Consider the following 21,837-nt stretch of genomic DNA (forward strand, 5'->3'; position numbering starts at 1 on the left):
ATTGCAGGCAGATTCTTTACTGTCTGAGCCACCAGGAAAGCCTGTTAATACTCTAGGCATATGAAATATATTCATTCATTTTACAAATGCATGCAAATATTTTCGGGAGTCACAGGCATAATCCCTGTTTAAGGAGTTAAAAGAGATCACAATTCAGCAATAGAGACATAAAGTAGAGCTGTCATAAAAGATGACATACTAAAGTCCCTGGGGGGTCCATCCACGTGCAGGGACGGGTTTCATACATCTTTGTATCTCTGATGTCAGGCTCATTCTGGAAGAGAGTAAGTTTATTGAATTGAAATTAATTTAGACATTGGAACCAGGTGAAGAGGAAACCAGGAAGACCCATGATGAGGGATCGAATGAGTTAGGTCTGTCCCTAGAGGGATATGAGAACCCATACACAGTATAATGAAAAGACAACTTTCCAGGTAAAAAGAGAGTGATTGTATTAACATGCAAGTTGTAGATACTAAGATCAGAGATACTCCGGCCCACCAGGGTATCAGATGACCAGTGACTTTTTAATTACATGTTCACTGGCACTCATGGTCAGAGCAGAGGGTATGAGTCTCACCTCTACCACACTAAGTGATTTTTAATAATGTATATAAATCCTATGCCTGTTTTTATCAGAAAAATAGGAGTATAACCTATTTTAGGTCTACCATATCCTAGAGTTAAGTCAATAAGAGATGACTTTTTAAGAAAAAACAAAAAACGGTTTACAAAAAAAAATAAATAAATCGAAACATTTTAACTTTTAATGCAATGTGTAAGATGCTGGATAGCTTTCCAGTTTCACCTTGAAAAATGTATCCTTTAAGAAACAAACAAAAAAAAGCTGACGGACCAGTCCCTGGGCTGGTCTCAGAAGACCAGGCTCTCTCATGCCAGCTCCCATGCCTAGGTCATATCCCCTCACCTCTCTGGGCCTGTTTCCTCCTATAAAATAAAGAGTGATCTCCCACCTCGGTCCACACTTGACTATGAAATGTGGCTAGTTCGTATAAAATACATGACAGATTTCAAAGTTAAAACTGTAAAATACATTATGAATCGTTGAATATTGAGTATATTTTGAAATATTTTTGCATATATTGGTTTCAATAAATCTATTATTAAAATTAATTTCACCTGCTTCTTTTTGTTCTTTGGATGTGACTACTAGAAAATCATCGTACACAGCCCTGGTATTGATCACAAGTATCCTTTTCAGCTTTATGACTCAGCCAGGGCCACCGTGGACACGTAATTCACGGTTTGATTTCCTCGCATCGAGATACGGAAGGATTGGCCGGGAATGAGGAGGCTGGGGCGGGGCCCTGCCGGAAGACACAGACCCCTCCAGCGTTGGCTCGGGGTCTCGGAGCTGGGAGAACCCCGACTCCCGCGCGGGGCTGGTGGCCGCAGCCTGGTCGGGTACCCAAGCCCGGGGCGTTCAGGGGACTCGGGGCGGGGGCGGGCGCGGCTCTCCGGGCTAGGCGGAGTCGGGAAGAGGGTTGGTGCGTCAGCCACACGCGCGGGGAAGGAAGCGGGCCTCAGGTCCCAGGCGGCCCGCGCGGGCGCCCCGGCACGTCCGCAGGCTGCAACGAGAGGTGGCGGCTTCTGAGAGGAAGGAGAGACGAGGGCGGGCCTGAGAGGCGGCCGGGAGGTGGGGCGCGCCCGGGGGCTGGCCCGCGCGGGCTTCATCTGCGGACGCACGGCCTGCTCCCGAGCGCTGGGGATTCCGAGGCGCGGCACGACTAGCGGCTGGAGCGGCTATGGGCCGCCGCTGGGGCTTCCTGATCGGCTTCTTGATCGCCGTGGGGTTGCTGGGCTCGGGCCACGGCGAGCAGCGGCCCCCAGAGACGGCGGCGCAGAGGTGCTTCTGCCAGGTAAGCGGTGTGCGCGGCGGGGCTGCGGGTCCCGGGACCCCTGCCTCTGCCTTGAGCTGCGTCCCGCGCGCCCGGGCAGGTAGGGCGCCGGAGGGAGGGGTGCTAATTTCTCCACCCTTCCGGAAGAAGTCCCCGGTGCTTTTGCTCCCTGGCCGGGGCTGGGTCCTCTGCCCCTCACCTGGGTTGGTGTGAACAGGTCCGCCACCCGAAGACCCTGAACTGATGTCAGGGCGCCCTCCCGCGCTTCTGATCAGGCTTGGGGCGAGAGGCGTGGGTGCCCCACTGTCTGTTCCTACCTAATTGGTTTGTGCATCTCTGTTGGTCTTTCCTGCCCGAGAAGCGTGCGCGCGCGCACACACACACACACACACACACTCACACTCAGTATTTGTTATTCTCACAGAACCTGGGTCTTTTTAACTTCCAATTTGACTTGGAACAGCGTGGGCTGTGCCTCTGCTGGGTCCCTTCTCCACCCTTTCTGGTCAGAACAGACTTTTGAAGAGGGCTGCCCTCAGATCTTCCTGTCAGGCTGGAGCATGGCTTCGTGTGGTTTTTCTGTGTCTTAAGCTCAACTGCCTGGTGTCTTTGGGGCCGCGGTTGCCCCGTGTCCTTTCCTTTTCCTGAATGTAGTGGAACTCTGACCGCGGCGTCCGTATTGCTGGTCCCAATTGGGAGACCGGTCCTCAGTGTCCAAGTTTGAGAACAAGCTTATTATAATTATTTCCTTCGGTTAGTAAGACATGTAGATTCCTTGAGCAAAATATTCAAAGAAACTTACAGGTTTTGGTATCCACAAGATGTGATATTTTAATGTCATTGTTATTAAAAGTCACCTTTTGGTTTATTTCTGTTGATAAAAATGACATTTTATACAACATTGAGGGATGGGTATCCAAATTGTTCCTTTTAAGTAGATTTTACTGTTAACTTATTTAGTTCTATTATGGTCAGTAATGGAAGGGATGGGGGTGAGAAGAGGAGAAAGAGGATGGTAACAAATAAACATGAAGACAAAAATGGAGACAAACATATCTATATGTATGTATCAACCAAATCAGAAAGAGAGATAAAATTTAAAAAATGGAGAAAGAAAAGGGGAGGTGCAAATGATCCATTCAGCAAACATTTATAAACACTATATAAATTGATCTGAGAATTTGTAATGCAGAAATACAGTGGCATGATTCCTGCCCTGAAGAGCTCACAGTTTAGTTAATCATGTTCTTTGGGACTTGAGGAGAGGCGGGGATCCTTGGTGTTCTTTTTTTTTTTCAGTTAGTAAATATTGCTAGAAACTAAAAAAGCAAATTTTCACCTAAGGTTTGGAAATAAAAGTTCAAATCTTCTCTGGTTCTGTTAGCATTGGCCACAAAGTCCTTTTGATTCTTTTTTTGTTGCTAGTTGTAGCCTCGTCTTCCTTCCTGTTGCCTGTCCTTCTTACCACTTCTGCCTTGAGTTACCACACCATCACTCCTCGCCACTGCTGCATGGGTGCCTGGCTTGTTATATATACATGGGGATTCTGATTTGAACCACGGCAGCATGTATTTACGGCTTCCCTGGTGTCTCAGGGGTGAAAGAATCCTCCTGCAATGCAGGAGACACAGGTTCGATCCCTGGGTTGGAGAGATGGCTGGAGGAGGGCATGGCCACCCACTCCAGTATTCTTGTCTGGAGAATCCTGTGGACAAAGGAGCCTGGGGCTGCAATCATAGGGTTGAAAAGAATCAGACACACGACTTAGCAGTAGCATGTAGTTATTGGACCTCAGAAAGCCACTAAAGTATGTGCAAAGTTCTACAAATAATTGGGCTTAATTCAACAGGCATTTATTGAGGCCTAATGTGAACAGACTTTGAGAGATCAAAAAATAAATTCGAAAATTACAATTTAGTACCAATTCTTGCCACTCCAGAGTACGCAGACTGGTACATAATTGGTGCTTAGCAAATATGTGAATGCTACACTAGTTGGAGTATATTCTTAGTTAACAATGGGTTGATAGCTCCCAATGCATTTTTTTCCCCCAGTGAATCTGTAAACTTAGTTATTGCATATGCCTGTTAGTTGACATCACATCCTAGTAAAACCAATTTCACTATATGTTGTAAGTTCTTTTGAGAATAGTGCTTCAGTTTAGTTGCCCACAATAAGTGACCAGTTGTCTGGAAGTTATGAATTTCCCTTATATACATTCCTCACCCCCCTCCTAACTGCCACTCCTGTATCATTATGTTAAAAAATGTTAAAAAACAATTTCTTACATAGAAAATTGGCTTTTTTTAAACCTTTTAGTATACAAGTCAGTGAAGTATAACACATGAACAGTTTCATGTAAAAATCCCATAAATAAGGACTCACCCTTCCTTTAAATTAAAATAGTATTGTAGCAGGTATGGGCTTGAAGCAAGTGAAGATTTTTCAGTGTTTATTTCTTTTTGACAATTATTTCCTCATTATGCACCATTAAAGAGAATGAATATAACCGAACTTTAGTCCCAATTCATACAATCCCAGGATGCATTTTAAAGAAATCATCTCAAGAAGAGATATTGAAGCCAGGTATGGAGGCAGTATGGACACCTTTTTCAGTGAAATTAATTAGAAATGTGTTTGTAAACTTTTATACTCAGAATGTTTTGTCACTCAATATAGTTAATGCTAATAAACACTCAGATCCACTTCTTTGAATTCAGTAAATCTCCATCAGGCTAATGAAAGGGGAACAGTTTGGATAATCCAAAATGGCTACATCAGAAGTGGATTATTTCTTGTTTGGAATGCATTGTAGATACACTCTATGTACATGTATTTTACCTGTCTGGGTGTCTTGTTCAGGTCAATTTAAAAAAATTTGTGTTAGTCAGAGTGGCAGGACAATGGAAAAGACACTTGATAATATGTTGGGTGGTGGGTGGAAATAAGCCCAGGATTAAAACTTAGTCAGAAGGATCTTTGAAACAGGTTATATTGGAGAGATGTCCATTGGCTCTGAATGCCACCTACATTCCAGAGTTTTCTGAACAAAGCATGTGGACCAAAGTGTGTTTCACATTGGCTGCTATGCTTGAGTCATTTAACAATGATTCTAGTTATAGCAAGATCAAGACTTTAAAGCAGAAATTGCTCTTAGTGTTTTGTGTCCTTAGAAAGTTGCTACTACCCAGGATAGAGTCTTTTTGGTGCTTCTATGCTTTCTTTTGACAGAGTTGCCCCAGTCAGCTCTGTCAATGAATGAATGCCTCTCGTATGTGTGTTCGTGTGCATGTTTTAATGGTCACAAAACTCAGTAAAATTAAGTGCAACTAAAGTTCTTTGCCAAAATAAAGCACATTTTGGGCACTTTAAAAGGTATTTCATTCAAGTATGAGGAGTATACTCTTACAGTGCTTTGCAAAAAAATAATAATCTATGGTAAGACTGGAAGTTGTTAGCACACAAGAAAACTATTTAGGAAAAAAAACTATTTTGATAGTGTTTTTTATTTTGTTTTTTGTTGCAAAATAAAGGATACCTGTATCCAAAAACTTGAGAACAAACAAACCAGTGTTATTTCTTTTCCCTTGCCTTTTGTATTTTGGAATTTGGTTCAAACCGATCGGAGTCAATGGAGAAAGTAGTGGAGTTAACTTTTGATTGTCAGCTGTGTTCCCTTGGGGCTACAGATGTAAAATTTTTGGAGAACTTTAACTGCAAACTTGGCTTTTTTTTTTTTAATCTTGTTCATTAAGAAAAGAATGTTGTAGGGTGCTTTGGGGGAATAGTTAAGATCCCTGTCACTGGGAATATTTAGGCAGTGGTAGGGTAATAATAATTATCAACATTTACTGGGCATTTACTCTGGGTCATTTTATCCTGATATGAACTCTTTGAGATGAGATCTACTATTCTGTTGGGTTCGCCAAAAGTTCATTCAGGTTTTTCCATAGTATCTTATGGAAAAATTCCAACAAACTTTTTGGCTACCTCAATATTTTTGTACTCAGATAGGAAATTGAAAGTGTTAGTCACTCAGTCGTGTCTGACTCTTTGCTACCCCATGGACTGTAGTTCGCCAGGCTCCTCTGTCCATGGGATTGTCTGGGCAAGAAAATTGGAGTGTGTTGCCATTTTCTCCTCCAGGCGATCTTCCTGACCCAGGAATCAAACCCTAGTCTCCTGAGTATCCTGCACTGCAGGCGAACTCTTTACTGATAAGCCGCTAGGTTGAAAAGCATGGGGAATGTCAACAGCTGAGAAGTATCAGGGATGAGATGCAACCCCAGAAGGTCTAACTCCAGAGCCTGCCTGCTAGCCCTGTTGTTACACACTGCCTCCCCTCGAGGGCGTGTAGAAGGGGATTGCTGGGTTGCTTGGAAGAAAGCAATATAAGGCCTTCAAAGGCTTTCCTACTCTTAAGAGACCAGGACTGAATAGTGTTAGGCCTACCTTGGTCCATATATCTACCAGCCCTCAACAAGGGCCTTTCCATTGCTTCCTGTTCGTTTGGCCCCCTGCCCCGCCAAGGCTGATTATCATCAATCACTTTGTGGGTGTGTTGTGGGAGCAGGTAGGGGAGTGCATTTTTTTAAAAATTCAAATTCTTATGGTAGGGCCACAGTTCTGTTTTACTTCGGGAGATAGTATAGTGGTTGCTTATGCCTCCATAGCACATTGTGAAGTACAACATCAGCCATCCTTTTCAAACATCGCACCCATCTTTTGGTCTTAGCTTACAGGTAATAGAACTTTGCTTCATTTCTAAGGTTCTGCCCTGGGTCCATTAACTGGAGTTCTACCGTAGACTTTTCCTGAGACTGTTCTGGTAACATGCACGGTTCTCTGATGTCTAGAACTGGATCTGGTGTCATACCTGCTAGACTCTCTTCCAGAGATCAGGTTCTGCTGCCTGTTGGCAAGCTTCTCCGAACAGCCAAAGGGTTTGGATTTCCGAGGATCTTCCTGCGTCCCCTTTGCTGGACTCCTTCCATCCAGTGGCGCTCCTGTCACCCCTGTTCCACCCCCTTAGCTGCCCTTCGAGCTGAATTGTAGTTGGTAATACCTCCCACTTAATATCTAAGGTAAGAGGCAGAAGATTTCTAAATCTACCATTGTCCTGCTTTCTCTTCTCGGTGGCCTCTAGGCTATAAGCCGTCTCTGCTCTGGAGGTATCATGTATTTCTTTCTGGTTTGGAGCTTCTTGTCACTGTCCGTGTAATTAGGATGCTGATCAGCAGATATTGGACCCAGAGATTTGTTTGTCTTTGCTGCTTGCTTTCATTGCCCTGTGAGTGCCTTTCTGCCCTTTGACCTGGCATGGTCTGGGGCACTCACTTCCATTATAGGTGACCTGAACGTGCCCAGTTATAGTTAGGCAGCGCGGTGCTGGGCTCCGGTGAGGGACAGTGACAGTGGACAGCTTTCATTCATGTATTCACCAATCCAAACCAAAAATAATCGTTAAGCTTCTACTGTGTGCTTTCTAGAAGTGCAGTGCTCAGTACCAGGAATACAAAAATGAACAAACATGAATTTGCTCTCAAGGTTCTTAACTCTAGGGAGTGGGAGTGAAATATAGATACATTCAATAGAGTGAGGTCATTCTTGTGTAGGAGTTATGTGGAGTGTGGTGGAGCTCTTGGGAGAGACCATTAATTCAGCTGGGGGTGAGTGGTACCTGAGGGGAGTTTCCCAAAAGAGAGAAGGATAGATTTTTACCTTAGAAATGGATTGCCTCAAACCCTTCCTCTTCAGTCTTTTTGTGTTTTTTCTTTTGTGATTTAATGTGACTCTCTAGCCCCTGTCCCTTTGGCCTTTACAGCCTTTGTGCCTATTCTTCTTTTTTTTTTTTTTTAAATTTTATTTTATTATTATTTTTTCCATTTATTTTTATTAGTTGGAGGCTAATTACTTTACATCATTACAGTCATTTTTGTCATACATTGAAATGAATTAGCCATGGATGTGCCTATTATTCTTTGTATAATAATTTGTATCCAAGGGGAGAAACAGTAGCTTATTTTATGTTCTTAGAAGTTTTGCCTTGAAAGCACAAAAAGAGAGAGGCATGGAAAATCAAATCATCTATGTTAGGAGCACTTTGGGCTTCCTTCATGGTGGTAAAGAATCTGCCTGCAATGCAGGAGACCCAGGTTCAATCTCTGGGTCTGGAAGATCCTCTGGAGAAGGGAATGGCAACCCACTCCAGTATTCTTGCCTGGAGAAATCCATGGATAGAGGAGCCTGGCAGTCTACAGTCCATGGAGCTGCAAAGAGTTGGACACGACTGAGTGACTTATACACACACGCACAGAAGCACTTTTGTTTTGTTGGTACCCAGAATTAGGACTCTAAGATTGTTGTATACTGAGAGAATTTTTAGCAGGAAACAAGGACACATTTGCATATGAAATGAAAATAGTTATTACAGTGACAAAATATGTAGCTCAGATTTCTAGAAACTGAATTCTTTAGTCCAAAACAAATAAGACTAGGCAAATTGGATATGAAACAAACAAACAAACAAAACTTATCTCTTGAATATTGCTGTCATCATTCCAAGTATTCTTATTTCTTAGGTGAAAAATTTCCATTACTCTTTTGTGATGTTCTAAAATTAAAAGATAGTGTAGGATTTTACATATTCCAAAAGGAGAAGACTTAAATTCAGTATTTCAATGAATTATTCTTTATTTGCTTCCTTATCAATAGATTTTTAAGTTATTATTTTATTGGCAATACGTCTCCCAAAAATATAATCCAAAGTAGTTTATAATGCATTTGGGGGGTGGGCGTAGGCAAGAACGCCAATCCTTTCTCCAGGGATCAAACCCAGGTCTCCCCACACTGCAGGTAAGACGCTTTACCGCCTGAGCTACCAGGGAAGCCTCAAAGTAGTTGCAGATATTCAGGCCAAAGTCTAAGGATCTCTTTTCTGCAGCATGCTGTACATTAAAAAAAATTAAAAGGTTACTTAAAAAAATCATAATGTGTTTTTTACTTAAGGCAATGCTTTTCTGTTAGGCGTTTGCCTAATCTCAAATAAATATCTCAGAATTTTACCTTCACAATTGATAACATTGTCTGATTATAATATGTTTTCCCACTGCATATGATTATAATATGATTTAATAATTTGATTTCTTAAATACAGTTAAGACATTGATTTTAAGCATTTGAAGATTAGGATTGGCTTTGTGGTTAATTTGCCATCTCAGTGTTGCTGATGATAAGTAATTTTTAGCATCATTTTCAAATCTATAAAAATTTTCATGGCCGATATTTGAGGGTTGTTATATCCTTAAAATAAATTATTGTTTCACTTATAAATTCAGTATCATTTCTTACATTCACCAACCTTGTCTGTGACCTACAAATCCTGTTTGAAACTAAAAGGAAAGACAGAGACAACTGAATTATAGGAATACTGGGTCTCAAAGAATTCAAGGGTGGTAATGCCTTCAGGAAAGATGGTAGAAGTGGGAGTAGGCAAACTCTAGGGAATTCAGCTAGCATATGTTCTCCATCTTCTATTTCTGCTTCTTTGTGTATCTTGTAGAATCTTTCCTCTCTCTGCCAGCTAGCTGGCTTACGTGTTCCTCAGTTCACATGATGGAATATGGTCTGAGTTTACTTCTTTAGTGTCAGGGGGAGACATCGCTCCTTCTTAGCCTCAATTCCAGAGTGCTGGAGTGGAGACGATGACTTGTTTTGGATTAGAAGCCCACCCCTGGTCAGTCTGGAGGGTGGGATGGGGATATGGAGTGGCTGCAGGGAACCAACCAACTCTTTGGGGGTATTTGTATCATTTTGAGTTCAGTGCACCCTCCCTACAAATGGTATCCACTGCATTCCTGTAGGTATATAGTAAAAGCAATAGCATTACTCAGTTATGGTCATGTCCCAGCTCAGAAAATTATATGGAAGCAAGAGGCTAGGGGCTGGTTGAGTAAAGGGCTCTTTTATCATAACCATGTGAGGAAAAACTCTGTTGCGTCTATGATATTTTGATATAATACTCCATTTTCTTTGTAACAGGTTAGTGGTTACTTGGATGATTGTACCTGTGATGTTGAAACCATTGATAAATTTAATAACTACAGGCTTTTCCCAAGACTTCAAAAACTCCTGGAAAGTGACTACTTTAGATATTACAAGGTATTTAAAAATTTGTGGGGTGGTATAGGAATACTTAAAGCTTAAATGGATAATTACATTTTCTTAGGAATCACTGAGCTTCAAAATTGTGTTTATTATTTAAAATTGAGCAAGGCTATATTAGGAAAATGCAGTTTGTAAGAATGAACCATATGGTTCTGAAATGACCCATTGAATACTTTTAATTTCAAAAACTGAGTTTTGAACTCTAGTGTTAGAATCTAGCTGGTTAAATTGAAGTCAGAACAGAAACTATAATATTGTTATCGAAGTCATGAGTTGTTCATAACATTCCAAAACATCAGATTTGCTCCATTTAATTTAAAAAAAGAAGTATTTTTAAGAAGCATGACTTTATTCTGACCAGTATTATTTTAACAAGTAACTTGTGATGTTTTATCTTGAGATATCCATTGAAAGAGTATAGAAAACCTGATCATTGGAATATGCAGTACACATTGTGTTCACAATTGTCTGTTAGCTATTACTTTCATTGAAAGGCTGTGAGTTGGAAAAAAAAAAAAAAAGACTGTAAGTTGAACAGTGATGACATGAGCTACTTTGGCTCCCAGTTGCCATCTGTTCAGGAACTGCTTAGTAGCATATTTTGTCTTTATGACCAAGTCTACCAATTTGCTTAGACCAGCTACACATTTATACCATCACTGAAGCTTGACAACTGGTAAATGGATGAAGTAGAATAATTGCAACTGATAACATGACCAGGTTATAGTATCATAATTCAACATCAGTCTGTCACAATCTTGAGATTCTTATTTTTGTAACTTTTCTCTAATTATATTTTGCAGGTAAACCTGAAAAGGCCATGTCCTTTCTGGAATGATATCAGCCAGTGTGGAAGAAGGGATTGTGCTGTCAAGCCTTGTCACTCAGTAAGAACAGTCTATGCATTTAAGAACTGTCACACGTTTTTTGGAATAATTGCAGTTTTTTAAAGGGTGCAATATAACTAAAATAATATTTGAATCCTTAGGTTAAATATAACATTGTTTAAAATCAACATATTTAAACTTATGACTATAAAGCCTATTTCAAATTATTCTGTCTTCATAATAGTAGAATTTAGATTTTGTGGTTAATACAGTCTGTTGATTTATTACTAAGAGTAATAAAAGCTATTGTTCTTTTGGCTTGATATTTTTATTTATTTTTTATTGGCTGTACCAGGTCTTCGTTGCTGTGCGGGCTTTCTCTAGCTGCAGCAAGTGGAGGCTCCTTTCATTGTGGCACGCAGGCTTCTCATCGTGGTGGCCTCTCCTTGTGGAGCACAGGGTGTAGGCACACTAACTTCAGTGGTTGCAGGACACAGGCTCAGTGGCTGAGGCTTCTGGGCTCTAGAGCACAAGCTCAGTAGTTGGAGTACACAGGCTTAGCTGCCCCATGGCGTGTGGGATCTTCCCAGACCAAGAATCGAACCCCTGTCTCCTGTGTTAGCCGGCAGATTCTTAACCAGTGGACCACCAGGGAAGTCCCTTTTGGCTTATTATTTGTTTTTCTTATGTCTTAACTACAGTTATGTATGTAGTATTAAAAAAGTGAAATTTATTGAGGTACAAATGCAGTCCTGCAGTCCTTCCCCTTTTCTGAGGGTGCATTCATTTTCCTCCTTGGCAGGGATTTGAACAAAACCACTGGCTTTGCTTAGGAGTTCTGAGAGCATTAAAATTTGAAATATTCCACTCTGAAAGCAGAGAGTTTTACCCTTTTCAATGAAGAGATATTTTTTCCTTTAAAAGTGCATATTTTTATTTTACTTTCTTTTATTGAGATAAAATACATATAACATAAAATTTACCATTTTATTTTAGCCATTTCTAAGTGCACAGTTCATTGGCATTAAATACATTCACGCTGTTATACAGCCATCACCACCATCCATCTCTAGAACTTTTACATCCTTCTAAACTGAAACTTCATGCTCATTAAACAACAAATTCCTATTCCTCCCTCCCTTCAGCCGTGGGAAGTCACTATTTTACTTTCCTTCTCTATGAATGTGACTACTCTAGGTACATCATGTATAAGGGGAATCTTTATAATATTTGTTCTTTTGTGTCTGGCTTATTTTACTTCGCATATTTTCCAGGTTATCTATATTGGAACATGTGCTAGATTTTTATCTTTTAAAGACTGAATAATATTCCACTGTCTGTGTGTACTACATTTGGTTTATTCATTCACCTGTTGATTGACTTGGGTTATTTTCACCTTTTGGCTCTTGTGAATAATACTGCTATGAACATGGATGTACAGATTATATGTTTGAATCCCCACTTTCAGTTCTTTGGGGTATATACCTAGAAATAGAATTGCTGGATCATTTAGTAATTTTTAGTTCAATTTTTGAGCAACACCATGCTATCTTCTGAATTTGGCAATAAGGAGTCATGATCTGAGCCACAGTCAGTTCCTGGTTTTGTTTCTGTTGACTGTATAGAGCTTCTCCATCTTTCGCTGCAAAGAATATAATCATTCTGATTTCAGTATTGACCCTCTGGTGATGTCCATGTGTAGAGTCTTCCCTTGTGTTGTTGGAAGAGGGTGTTTGCTATGACCAGTGTGTTCTCTTGGCAAAACTCTGTTAGCCTTTGCCCTGCTTCATTTTGTAATCCAAGGCCAAATTTGCCTGTTACTCCAGGTATCTCTTGACTTCCTACTTTTGCATTCCAGACCCCTATAATAAAAAGGACATCTTTTTGGGGTGTTAGTTCTAGAAGGTCTTGTAGGTCTTCATAGAACTGCCAGCTTCAGCTTCTTCAGCACTACTGTTTGGGGCATAGACTTGGATTACTGTGATTTTGAATGATTTGCCTTGAAAACAAACAGATCATTCTATCGCTTTTGAAATTGCATCCAAGTACTGCATTTTGGACTCTTTTGTTGACTGAGGGCTACTCCATTTCTTCTAAGAGATTTTGCCCACAGTAGAAGATATAACAAAGTAGTAGATATAACAAAGGTCCATCTAGTCAAAGCTATGTTTTTCCTGGTAGTCACATATAGATGTGAGAGTTGGACTGTAAAGAAAGCTGAGCGCTGAAGAATTGATGCATTTGAACTGTGGTGTTGGAGAAGACTCTTGAGTCCCTTGGACTGCAAGGAGATCAAACCAATCAATCCTAAAGGAAATCAGTCCTGAATATTCATTGGAAGGACTGATGCTGAAGCTGAAACTCCAATACTTTGGCCACATGATGCAAAGAACCGACTCATTGGGAAAGACCCTAATGCTGGGAAAGATTGAAGGTGGGAGGAGAAGGGGTCAACAGAGGCTGAGATGGTTGGATGGCATCACTGATGTGATGGACATGAGTTTGAGTGGGCTCTGGGAGTTGGTGATGGACAGGAAGCCTGGTGTGCTGCAGTCCAGGGATTTCAAAGAGTCAGACACGACTGAGTGACTGAACTGAACTGATGCTGTCTTCTACAGTGACTGTACCATTTTACTTTCTCAGTTGCAGTGTACAAGGGTTCCAGTTTCTCCACATTTTTGCTAACACAGGGGCTTCCCTGATGGCTCAGATGTTAAAGTCTGCCTGCAGTGCAGGAGACCCAGGTTCAATCCCTGGGTCGGGAAGATCTCCTGGAGAAGGAGATGGCAGCCCACTCCGGTATTCTTGCCTCAAAAATTCCATGGACAGAAGAGCCTGGCAGGCTGTGGTCCATGGGGTCGAGAAGAGTCAGACATGACTGAGTGACTTCACTAAAATTGCTAACACTTGCTATTTTCCGTGGTTTGTTTGTTTGTTTGTTTGTTTGATAATAACCATCCTAATGGGTGTGAAGTGATAGTGTTGTTTTGAGCAGCTTATTTGTATACATGTAAATATTGCTACATATACGTGTCTAGTATAGGAATAAGGCAAATGTAAAGTGTTATTTATGAGAATTTTATCACTAGCTGAACAAAAAGCAAGTTTTTAGTTATTTTAATCCTCATAGACACAGCATTTTGAAAAGTCAAGGGTTAACTTAGGAAATACCTTATGTCTCTATGATTAAAACATGAACATATCATTAAAATGATATCAATTTAAATATTTCATTTTATTTCATTAGTTCTAGTATTTATATTTAGTAATAGGAAAAGTATTTGAGGAGATTCAAATTTACCAAGTACTTTTTTTATATGGCTTTTTACAATGCTAAAACTATGGTGGATTCTTATTAAAGACATTTAATTGCACTTACACATTAAATGGGCTATTATTAACATTAGTCAGAACAAGCAGCCTGGCAATTATTGCAAATTTGAATCTCATCTTGAAACAGCATTACTTGTAATTATTTTAACACAGTGTAGAACTAGGGGTTGCCACCTTCAGAAGAAGATTGGAGAGGGCAGAAAAATCTGAGAGACGCATAGCATAAAGTGATAGCTTATTGATTCCCAGGTTGACAGATTGACAGATGAAATCCATTTTACTGTAAGTCCTAGAGAAAACAGCCAAGTTTAGCATTTAAGAAATGCTAAAAGTTACGACGTTTATTATCTGACTTGAGCCCACAGAAATGCTAAAATAAAATAATTCGGTGAAAGCTAGCAATTTGTACTGGGAAACTGAGAAAACCTACTTATTTCACCTTCTGTAGAACTGGAGTCAAGTGCCTTTCATGCCAATACCCGCCACCACCCCCCCCAACCCCCCCCCCGGCCTTTTTTTTCTTGAACTGGGTTCTTGATGGAGAGAAGTCTTTAAAAAAAAAAAAAATGTGGGCTTCCTTGGTGGTGCAGTGGGAAGTTCCCCTTGAGAAGGAAATAGCAACCCACTCCAGTATTCTTGCCTGGGAAATCCCATGGACAGAGGAGCCTGGCGGGCTATAGCCCATGGGGTGGCAAAAGAGTCAGACATGACTTAGCGACTAAACAACAACAAGATATTTATTCACCCCATAAATATTCTTATATTTTAGTGTAGCAGAGGAGTGCCATAATTAGACTGAAGATTCAGAAAGATTATTGGTAGTATTGTGGCGAGTAGGGAGCGGAAGATGAGATGGAGAAGGACTAGCAATTAGCAATTGAATGTAATTTTATTCAGTAATGAATATTTTTGAGGGTCTACTATGTTCCTGGACCTGGGCATGTAAGATGAGCACTTGTCATGGTGAAGTACTGGGAGAGAAACACTAAGTGATCATTTCAGTACACGAGTGATGAGCCGCTGATAGATATGCTGAAGGTGTGCACATGCGGAGCAAAGGGAGCGTAGAGGAGAGAGCCCCCAAGAAGTCCACTCCAAGTGACAACGCGGGAGCGAGCCCCTTTAACTCCTCTTAGGACAAGCCTGTCTCAGTTCTAATAGTTCCTAAGTAGGGCAGTCTATCACCACCAAAGAGTGATTACATAATTTCAAATACTTTCAAATACTTGCTGCAGGCTAACTAATCAGCTGTCCCATCTAGCATTTTATTGTACATTACTGAAATCTTGACATCTCACTATTATAGTCTTCATTATGTATCTTAAAAAGACATTGTAGGAACTCCCTGGCTGTCCGATGTTTAGGACTCCATACTTTCACTGCTAAAGGCCCGGGTTCAATCCCTGGTTGGGTAACTAACATCCCACAAGCCACATGGTGTGGCCAAAAGAACAACAACGACAAAAAGAACACTGCATCATGAATACAGAGCAATTATCACATGTGCAATACAGGTACAAGGTTAAACACAGTTAACTCACTGCTACGGAAGGTCTGCTGATGTTTTGTTAATACATTTTTGAGCTAAATGAGGAACCAAGGCCAGTTTCTTTTTGTCAACACTTTGTTTTCTTTTTTCAGTTCATGTATATGCTTGGTTCAGGTTATACGTTGGGACACAGTGGAGATAGAAAAATAATAAAAAATTGAAATTCTGTTCTTCCTACGGGGCTTTAATGGGGAAGGCAATGGCAACCCATTCCAATATTCTTGCCTAGAGAATTCCATGGACAGACTGTGGTGTCGCAAAGAGTTGGACACAACTGAGTAACTAATGCAACACAACAATGGGACGTTAAAATGCACATCTTTTGATTTGCACCCCTGATTCCAGAGAATATTTGAATGAGGCAGATTGTCTTCCCATGGAGGCTGGACTCTCTCTGAAGAGTTACTTATTACCTTTACAGTTAATCAGAACAATGTTCTTTCACTTCCATTATTAATTGGCCAATGTGAAAAAGAAAAACAATATTCAGTGTTAGTCCGGGAGTAAGAAATGAGCTCTCTGGTGGTTAAGTCTTTTGTAGGTTAATTAGAAAGATGTATCCAATAAAAATGGTACATATCCTTTGACCTAGCGATTCTACAAAGATTTTCACTTATAATTGGATAGATGTCCAAAGATAACCATAAAGCAGCACTGAATATTGTAAAAATGTCAGTTCTGCTGAAATCAACCTATAAATTTGGCCTGGTTTATTATATGAAAAAACTAGACACCATCTAAATATCTGGTCATAGGAAAAGACTCTACACTGACCTAGTACAAAGTCTAGACGAGTACACAATAAAGTGTTCATCTCTGTGTGGGTCTTTCCCTTTGGAATCTATTTCAGGAAAGCACTGAATATATTTAGCATTAGAATAGGACCCTGCAATTTACAGAGCTCTCTCACATACATCATTATCTCTACTCACAGCATCACTTTGAGGATAGGTAGATAGATCTAAAACTAGTGCCATTTTCCTCTGAAAAGAACTAGAGTTCCTTAAAAAATGGTTGATTCCTAGACTGGAACAAGAAATATATAAGAACCTGGAGTATCTTGTCATAACAGAAACAAAAAGTGCTGTTAAAGATTACTGGGGTAGGGACTTCCCGGTGGTCCGGTGGCTGAGATTTCTTGCTCCCAATGCAGGGGACTTGGGTTTGGTTCCCTGGTTGGGGAACTGGATTCTGCATGTGGCAACTAAGGTTCCTGCATGCTGAAACAAAGATCTAGTGTGCCAGCAACTAACACCTGGCACAGCCAAATAAATAGAAATATTAAAAAAAAAAAAGATGACTAGGGTAACATATAAAAGATACCAGTGCAGCTAAAGACACAGGCCACATAAAAAAGGCCAGCACAGGCCAGCACTTAGCCTCCAGGTGGTTAAATATGGGACAGTTTGAGCATTAAGAATAATGGCTAAGATTCTACTTTTGTATTTCCATGCTCTAATGTGTATAATCAATCCATAGCATGACTTATTGAATTTTTTTGTTTATTTTTAAGAAATAATATAAAGATTGCCTAACTGTTCTCAGTTAAATATTAGCCTGTTAACTTCAGTCATTTGTTCTGTGAATTTTTCTTATAAATCATAGAACTATAAAATATTTTTTCAGAAGATAGAATAACTGTCATCTAAAAGCATTTTAAAATATTTTTCAGGATGAAGTTCCTGATGGAATTAAATCTGCAAGCTACAAGGTATGTATATATACTTATTAATGTGTCTAGTATTGGACAAAACTAAAAAAATTCACTTCCCCTACCAACTAATACCTCACTTCTCTGCTCCCCTGTAAAGTGATACTCCTTGCAGTGGCTGTAATTCTTTTTTCCTCCATTTTCTTTACCTTTTTTTTTTTAAATTAAAGCTTAAAAGAAAAATAAAAGTCGGGGGGAACCCCAAATTGTGTACACATCACCCAGCTTAAGGCATTACCAGTATATATGGTCAATCTTGTTTCATCTGTCCCTTCCACTCCATTCTCCCAATTATTTGAAAGCCAGTCTGAGATAAATCATTGTGTGTACAAATACTTCGTATGCATTTCTAAGACAGATGATACTTTAAAAACCCCACATGACCAAAGTCGGGGGCGGGTCTCTCTTGTTGTTTCGTAAATGCCTTAATGTCTGTGCCTGTGTGCTCCGTCGCTTCAGTCCCACTCTTTGTGACCCTACGGACTGTAGCCTGCTAGGCTCCCCTGTCCACTGGATTTTCTGGCGTGATTTGCTGTGCCCTCCTCCCGGGGATCCTCCTGACTCAGGGATCAAACCTGCATGTCCTGCGTCTCCTGCATTGCAGGCAGATTCTTTACCCATTGAGACACCTGGAGCCCTTAATAGTCAATTTCAAATAGGATTCACACATATTCTACACATTTCACTTGGTACGCGTCACACCTAAGGTGCTATTTGACTGGTCAGTGAAAAGTCTGGGAAATTATAGTTTAGGTTTATGAGAAATATGTGTGAGAAGCAGAGGGTGAGTAGTCCTAGTTTTATAGTGGCTTTATCCTTCATTGCATGGTGCAAATCAACCACTTATTACTATTTAGCACTTTTAAAATTTTACAGTGAATCCTTTTGACTGAAAGAACTAAAAGAGGAAAAAGAAAGTACATGTTTAATGAAAAATGAAGTACTGAATCTCCACTTCTCACAGCAGTTGATGATGATATATAACTCACACAAGGGTTATTGTTTACCATCCATAAGAACCTTGAAAGTATCACTGATCCTATGAAAATCAAAACACACAGATCTGCTGACAAAGCCTGAGCAGCCACTTTGTAAGTTAGTGGTTGTTTTAAGAAGAGTGTGTCTGAGACAGCTTAACATGTGCAGACAATAAATGCAGACAATAAATTTACATATCATTTTGGAATGTGTGTTTGTCCATTTAGACTACATAACTGTTCTAAGTTAAAATTTTCTGATATTTTATTATGAAAATTTTCATACATACAGCCAAGTTGAAGGAATTTTCCTGTGAACACTGTCATACTAATCACCTAGATTCTACTATTAACATTTTCATAAACTCACTTTACTACATATTTGTCTATCTGTTCATCCTTATAGCCATCCATTAAACCATTTTATTTTTTGGATGTATTTCAAATAAGTTGTAAGCATCAGTACACATTGCCCTCACTATATGTTATTAACTAAATATATACATAACTAGAAGTATATCATTGAGTAGAGTCTAATATTTGCTTACATGTACATTTAATAAAATTGATATACAATGAAGTGCACACATCTTAAGTGTGCATTTGTTAAATGCATACACCTTTATAACAGGCTTCTGTTTCAATACAGAACATTGCTGCTACCCTAGAAAGTTGTTTGATACCCCATCCCAGTCAATCCATACTCCTTCCCCAGAGGCAGTGACTGTTCTGCACTTTTTCCATGTTAGATTTAAGCTAATTTTGATCATTTTTGATTCTGCATTTTTTATTCATACACAAAGAATGAAGTCATAGCTATTAATGTGTTGGCTTCAGTGCAGAGCTTTGCATATAATTAAATGATGCCATCATCAGCTGTTTCAAATAATCATTTCAATTCCAGAATTTTAAAAAAAATATATTTATTTTTGGTTGTGCTGGGTCTTTGTTGCTTTGCATGGGCTTCTCTAGAGTGTGGACGCAGCTGTTGTGGCATACAGGCTTTAGTTGCTCTGAGGCATGTGGGATCTTCCCAGACGAGAGATTGAACCTGTGTCCTCCGCATTGGCAGGTGGATTCTTATCCAATGCACCACCAGGGAAGTCCCAGAAATTGCTTGCTTTTTTTCATTTAGTTGATGCTCAAAGTAAAATTTTCAGAAGTTCATTCTGTTGGAAAAAAGCATTTGTCACTGAATGTTAGTATAATTCGTTTAAAGTTCAAAATTGAAGATGAAGTGTTTGTTTTGTGGGATTGATACACATATTAAATTTTGATGAAACAGTATCCTGCTTCCCTGGTGGTCCAGTGGCTAAGACTCCATGCTTCCAATGCAGGGGGCCTGGGTTCGATCCCTAGTCAGGGAACTAGATCCCACACCTTGCAACTTAAGAGTTTGCAAACCACAGCTAAAGATCCCACATGTCGCAACTAAGACCTGGCACAGCCAAATAATAAAATATTAAGGAAAAAGAAATCATGTCCTGGTAAATCAAGAAATGTCCTTACTAAATCAAGGAATCTTACTAAATCAGAATTGTAATTGGTTGAGGTACATTCATAATTCATAATTGTATCCCGACATGCTGTGATATGTTACTACTTAAGATAGAAGTTACTACTTCTATCTATTTGACAATTACTATTGTCAAAATTATATATTTGTCAAAATATATAGGAGATGCTGAAGGACAGGGAAGCCTAGTGTGCTGCAGTCCATGGGGTCGCGGAGTCGGACATGACTGAACAGCTGAACAACAAAATAGGATTTTGTATTTATATATACACTAAGTAATGACTATGAAGTTTTGGGGATGATGCTTATGCTTAATAAAATATCACTTTAGCATGGTAGTGGACTTTCTTTGCTCTCCATCATCAATCCAATTTTATAAATGTTTGAGCCTTTGAAGAACTACTTTGTTAAATAGTCCAAGAATCCTTCATTGGTATTGATCATTTGTAAATAAATGAGCCCTCTAAATGTTGGTTGAATTTTCAAAATCAGTAGAGAATCATTATTCAAAGTATCTATTGGTGGACTGCTTAAAGAAAAGAACAAATTTCAGCTTTTGAAGCTTTAGCAAGTTGTACTTATTATAACAAAGCTTGTAAACAAAGACCTGGATATTCATTGATATGAAAAGTAGGAAAGAACTGTACATATTAAGTGAAGAAAGTTCAAATGGTATACTACATTAAATTCTGAAATTTTACAGTTGTGTTTTGGAGACTCTCCCCTTGTGGGAAGAGTCTCCTCTTGATGAACTCTTGTTTTTAACTGGATAAATTTATATTCTTAGCTAGGAGGGAAGCCCAAATTCTGACCTGAAATGGATTTAAATTAAGAAAGCTTACAATTTCATTTCTATTTGTAAAACATTTAAAATAATTAAAAAATAAGAATAATTTATTTGATGATTTTTGTCTTATTTATTAAAGAGATGTACTTAGAGGCAAAGAATAGAACTGTGAAAATATGTGGGCTAAAATATTTTCATGTATTTACCTGTAGAAGTAATATTTTTCTCAGTTAAAGTGAAAGTGGCTCAGTCGTGTCCAACTCTTTGCAACCCCACGAACTGTAGCCTGCCAGACTCCTCTGTCCATGGGGATTTTCCAGGCGAGAATACTGGAGTGGGTTGCCATTTCCTTCTCCAGGGTATTTTCCCAACTTAAGGATCGAATCTGGGTCTCCTGCATTGCAGGCAGACTCCTCACCAGCTGAGCCAGGAGGGAAATCTTCTTAATTAAAAATTGTATCTTTAGAGAAGAGTCAAGTGAAAGTCGGAGAAGGCAATGACAACCTACTCCAGTACTCTTGCCTGGAAAATCCCATGGACAGAGGAGCCTGGTAGGCTGCAGTCCATGGGGTCACTAAGAGTCGGACATGACTGAGCGACTTCATTTTCATTTTTCACTTTCATGCATTGGAGAAGGAAATGGCAACCCACTCCAGTGTTCTTGCCTGAGCAATCCCAGGGACGGGGGATCCTGGTGGGTTGTAGTCTGTGGGGTTGGACATGACTGAAGCGACTTAGCAGAAGCAGCAGCAGTTGAAAGTATGAATGATTTCAAATTAACCTTAAAATTAACTTTGAAGAAGATTGTGGGCAATTTTGTAAAACGTTGAAAATAATAAGCATTTTAGAAAAATTATTTTTCTTCAGAAAAAATGCCAATGACATAGTTTTGAGACAGATGTGACTTACAAAGCTGACTGAGTTATTAAATAGGAGCTCGGAATAGTTATTTTCTTTAACTTACATTTTAATATTCAGGTAATCACAATAGTAAAGTTAAACAACTTTTGCTTAAATATAGATAGGTATACTAAAATATGTAGGTGTATGTTATCTCTTGAACAAATTTTGTTTACTTTTTGATAAGTATTTTTAACTTTTTTATTTTGAAA

The 21,837-nt window shown here is 39.5% G+C and overlaps 1 protein-coding gene and 1 non-coding gene across 3 annotated transcripts in view; both read left to right on the forward strand.

Annotated features, from left to right (window-relative positions):
• Positions 1–1,306: 1,306 nt before the first annotated feature.
• ERO1A (endoplasmic reticulum oxidoreductase 1 alpha) overlaps positions 1,307–21,837 on the forward strand; it is a 54,325-nt gene continuing 33,794 nt past the window's right edge. For both annotated transcript variants that reach the window (XM_020897404.2, XM_070468615.1), the window contains exons 1-4: positions 1,307–1,880; positions 9,900–10,019; positions 10,829–10,912; positions 17,407–17,445. In XM_020897404.2, coding sequence (XP_020753063.2) covers positions 1,767–1,880; positions 9,900–10,019; positions 10,829–10,912; positions 17,407–17,445 — 357 coding nt within the window. In that variant the 5' untranslated portion in view covers positions 1,307–1,766. The remainder of the gene's footprint in view (positions 1,881–9,899; positions 10,020–10,828; positions 10,913–17,406; positions 17,446–21,837) is intronic.
• TRNAW-CCA (transfer RNA tryptophan (anticodon CCA)) lies at positions 19,717–19,789 on the forward strand. Its single transcript has one exon. It is a non-coding gene; the product is annotated as a tRNA-Trp (tRNA).

Source organism: Odocoileus virginianus, chromosome 6, assembly GCF_023699985.2.
Source record: "Odocoileus virginianus isolate 20LAN1187 ecotype Illinois chromosome 6, Ovbor_1.2, whole genome shotgun sequence".
Classification (NCBI taxonomy): Eukaryota; Metazoa; Chordata; class Mammalia; order Artiodactyla; family Cervidae; genus Odocoileus; species Odocoileus virginianus.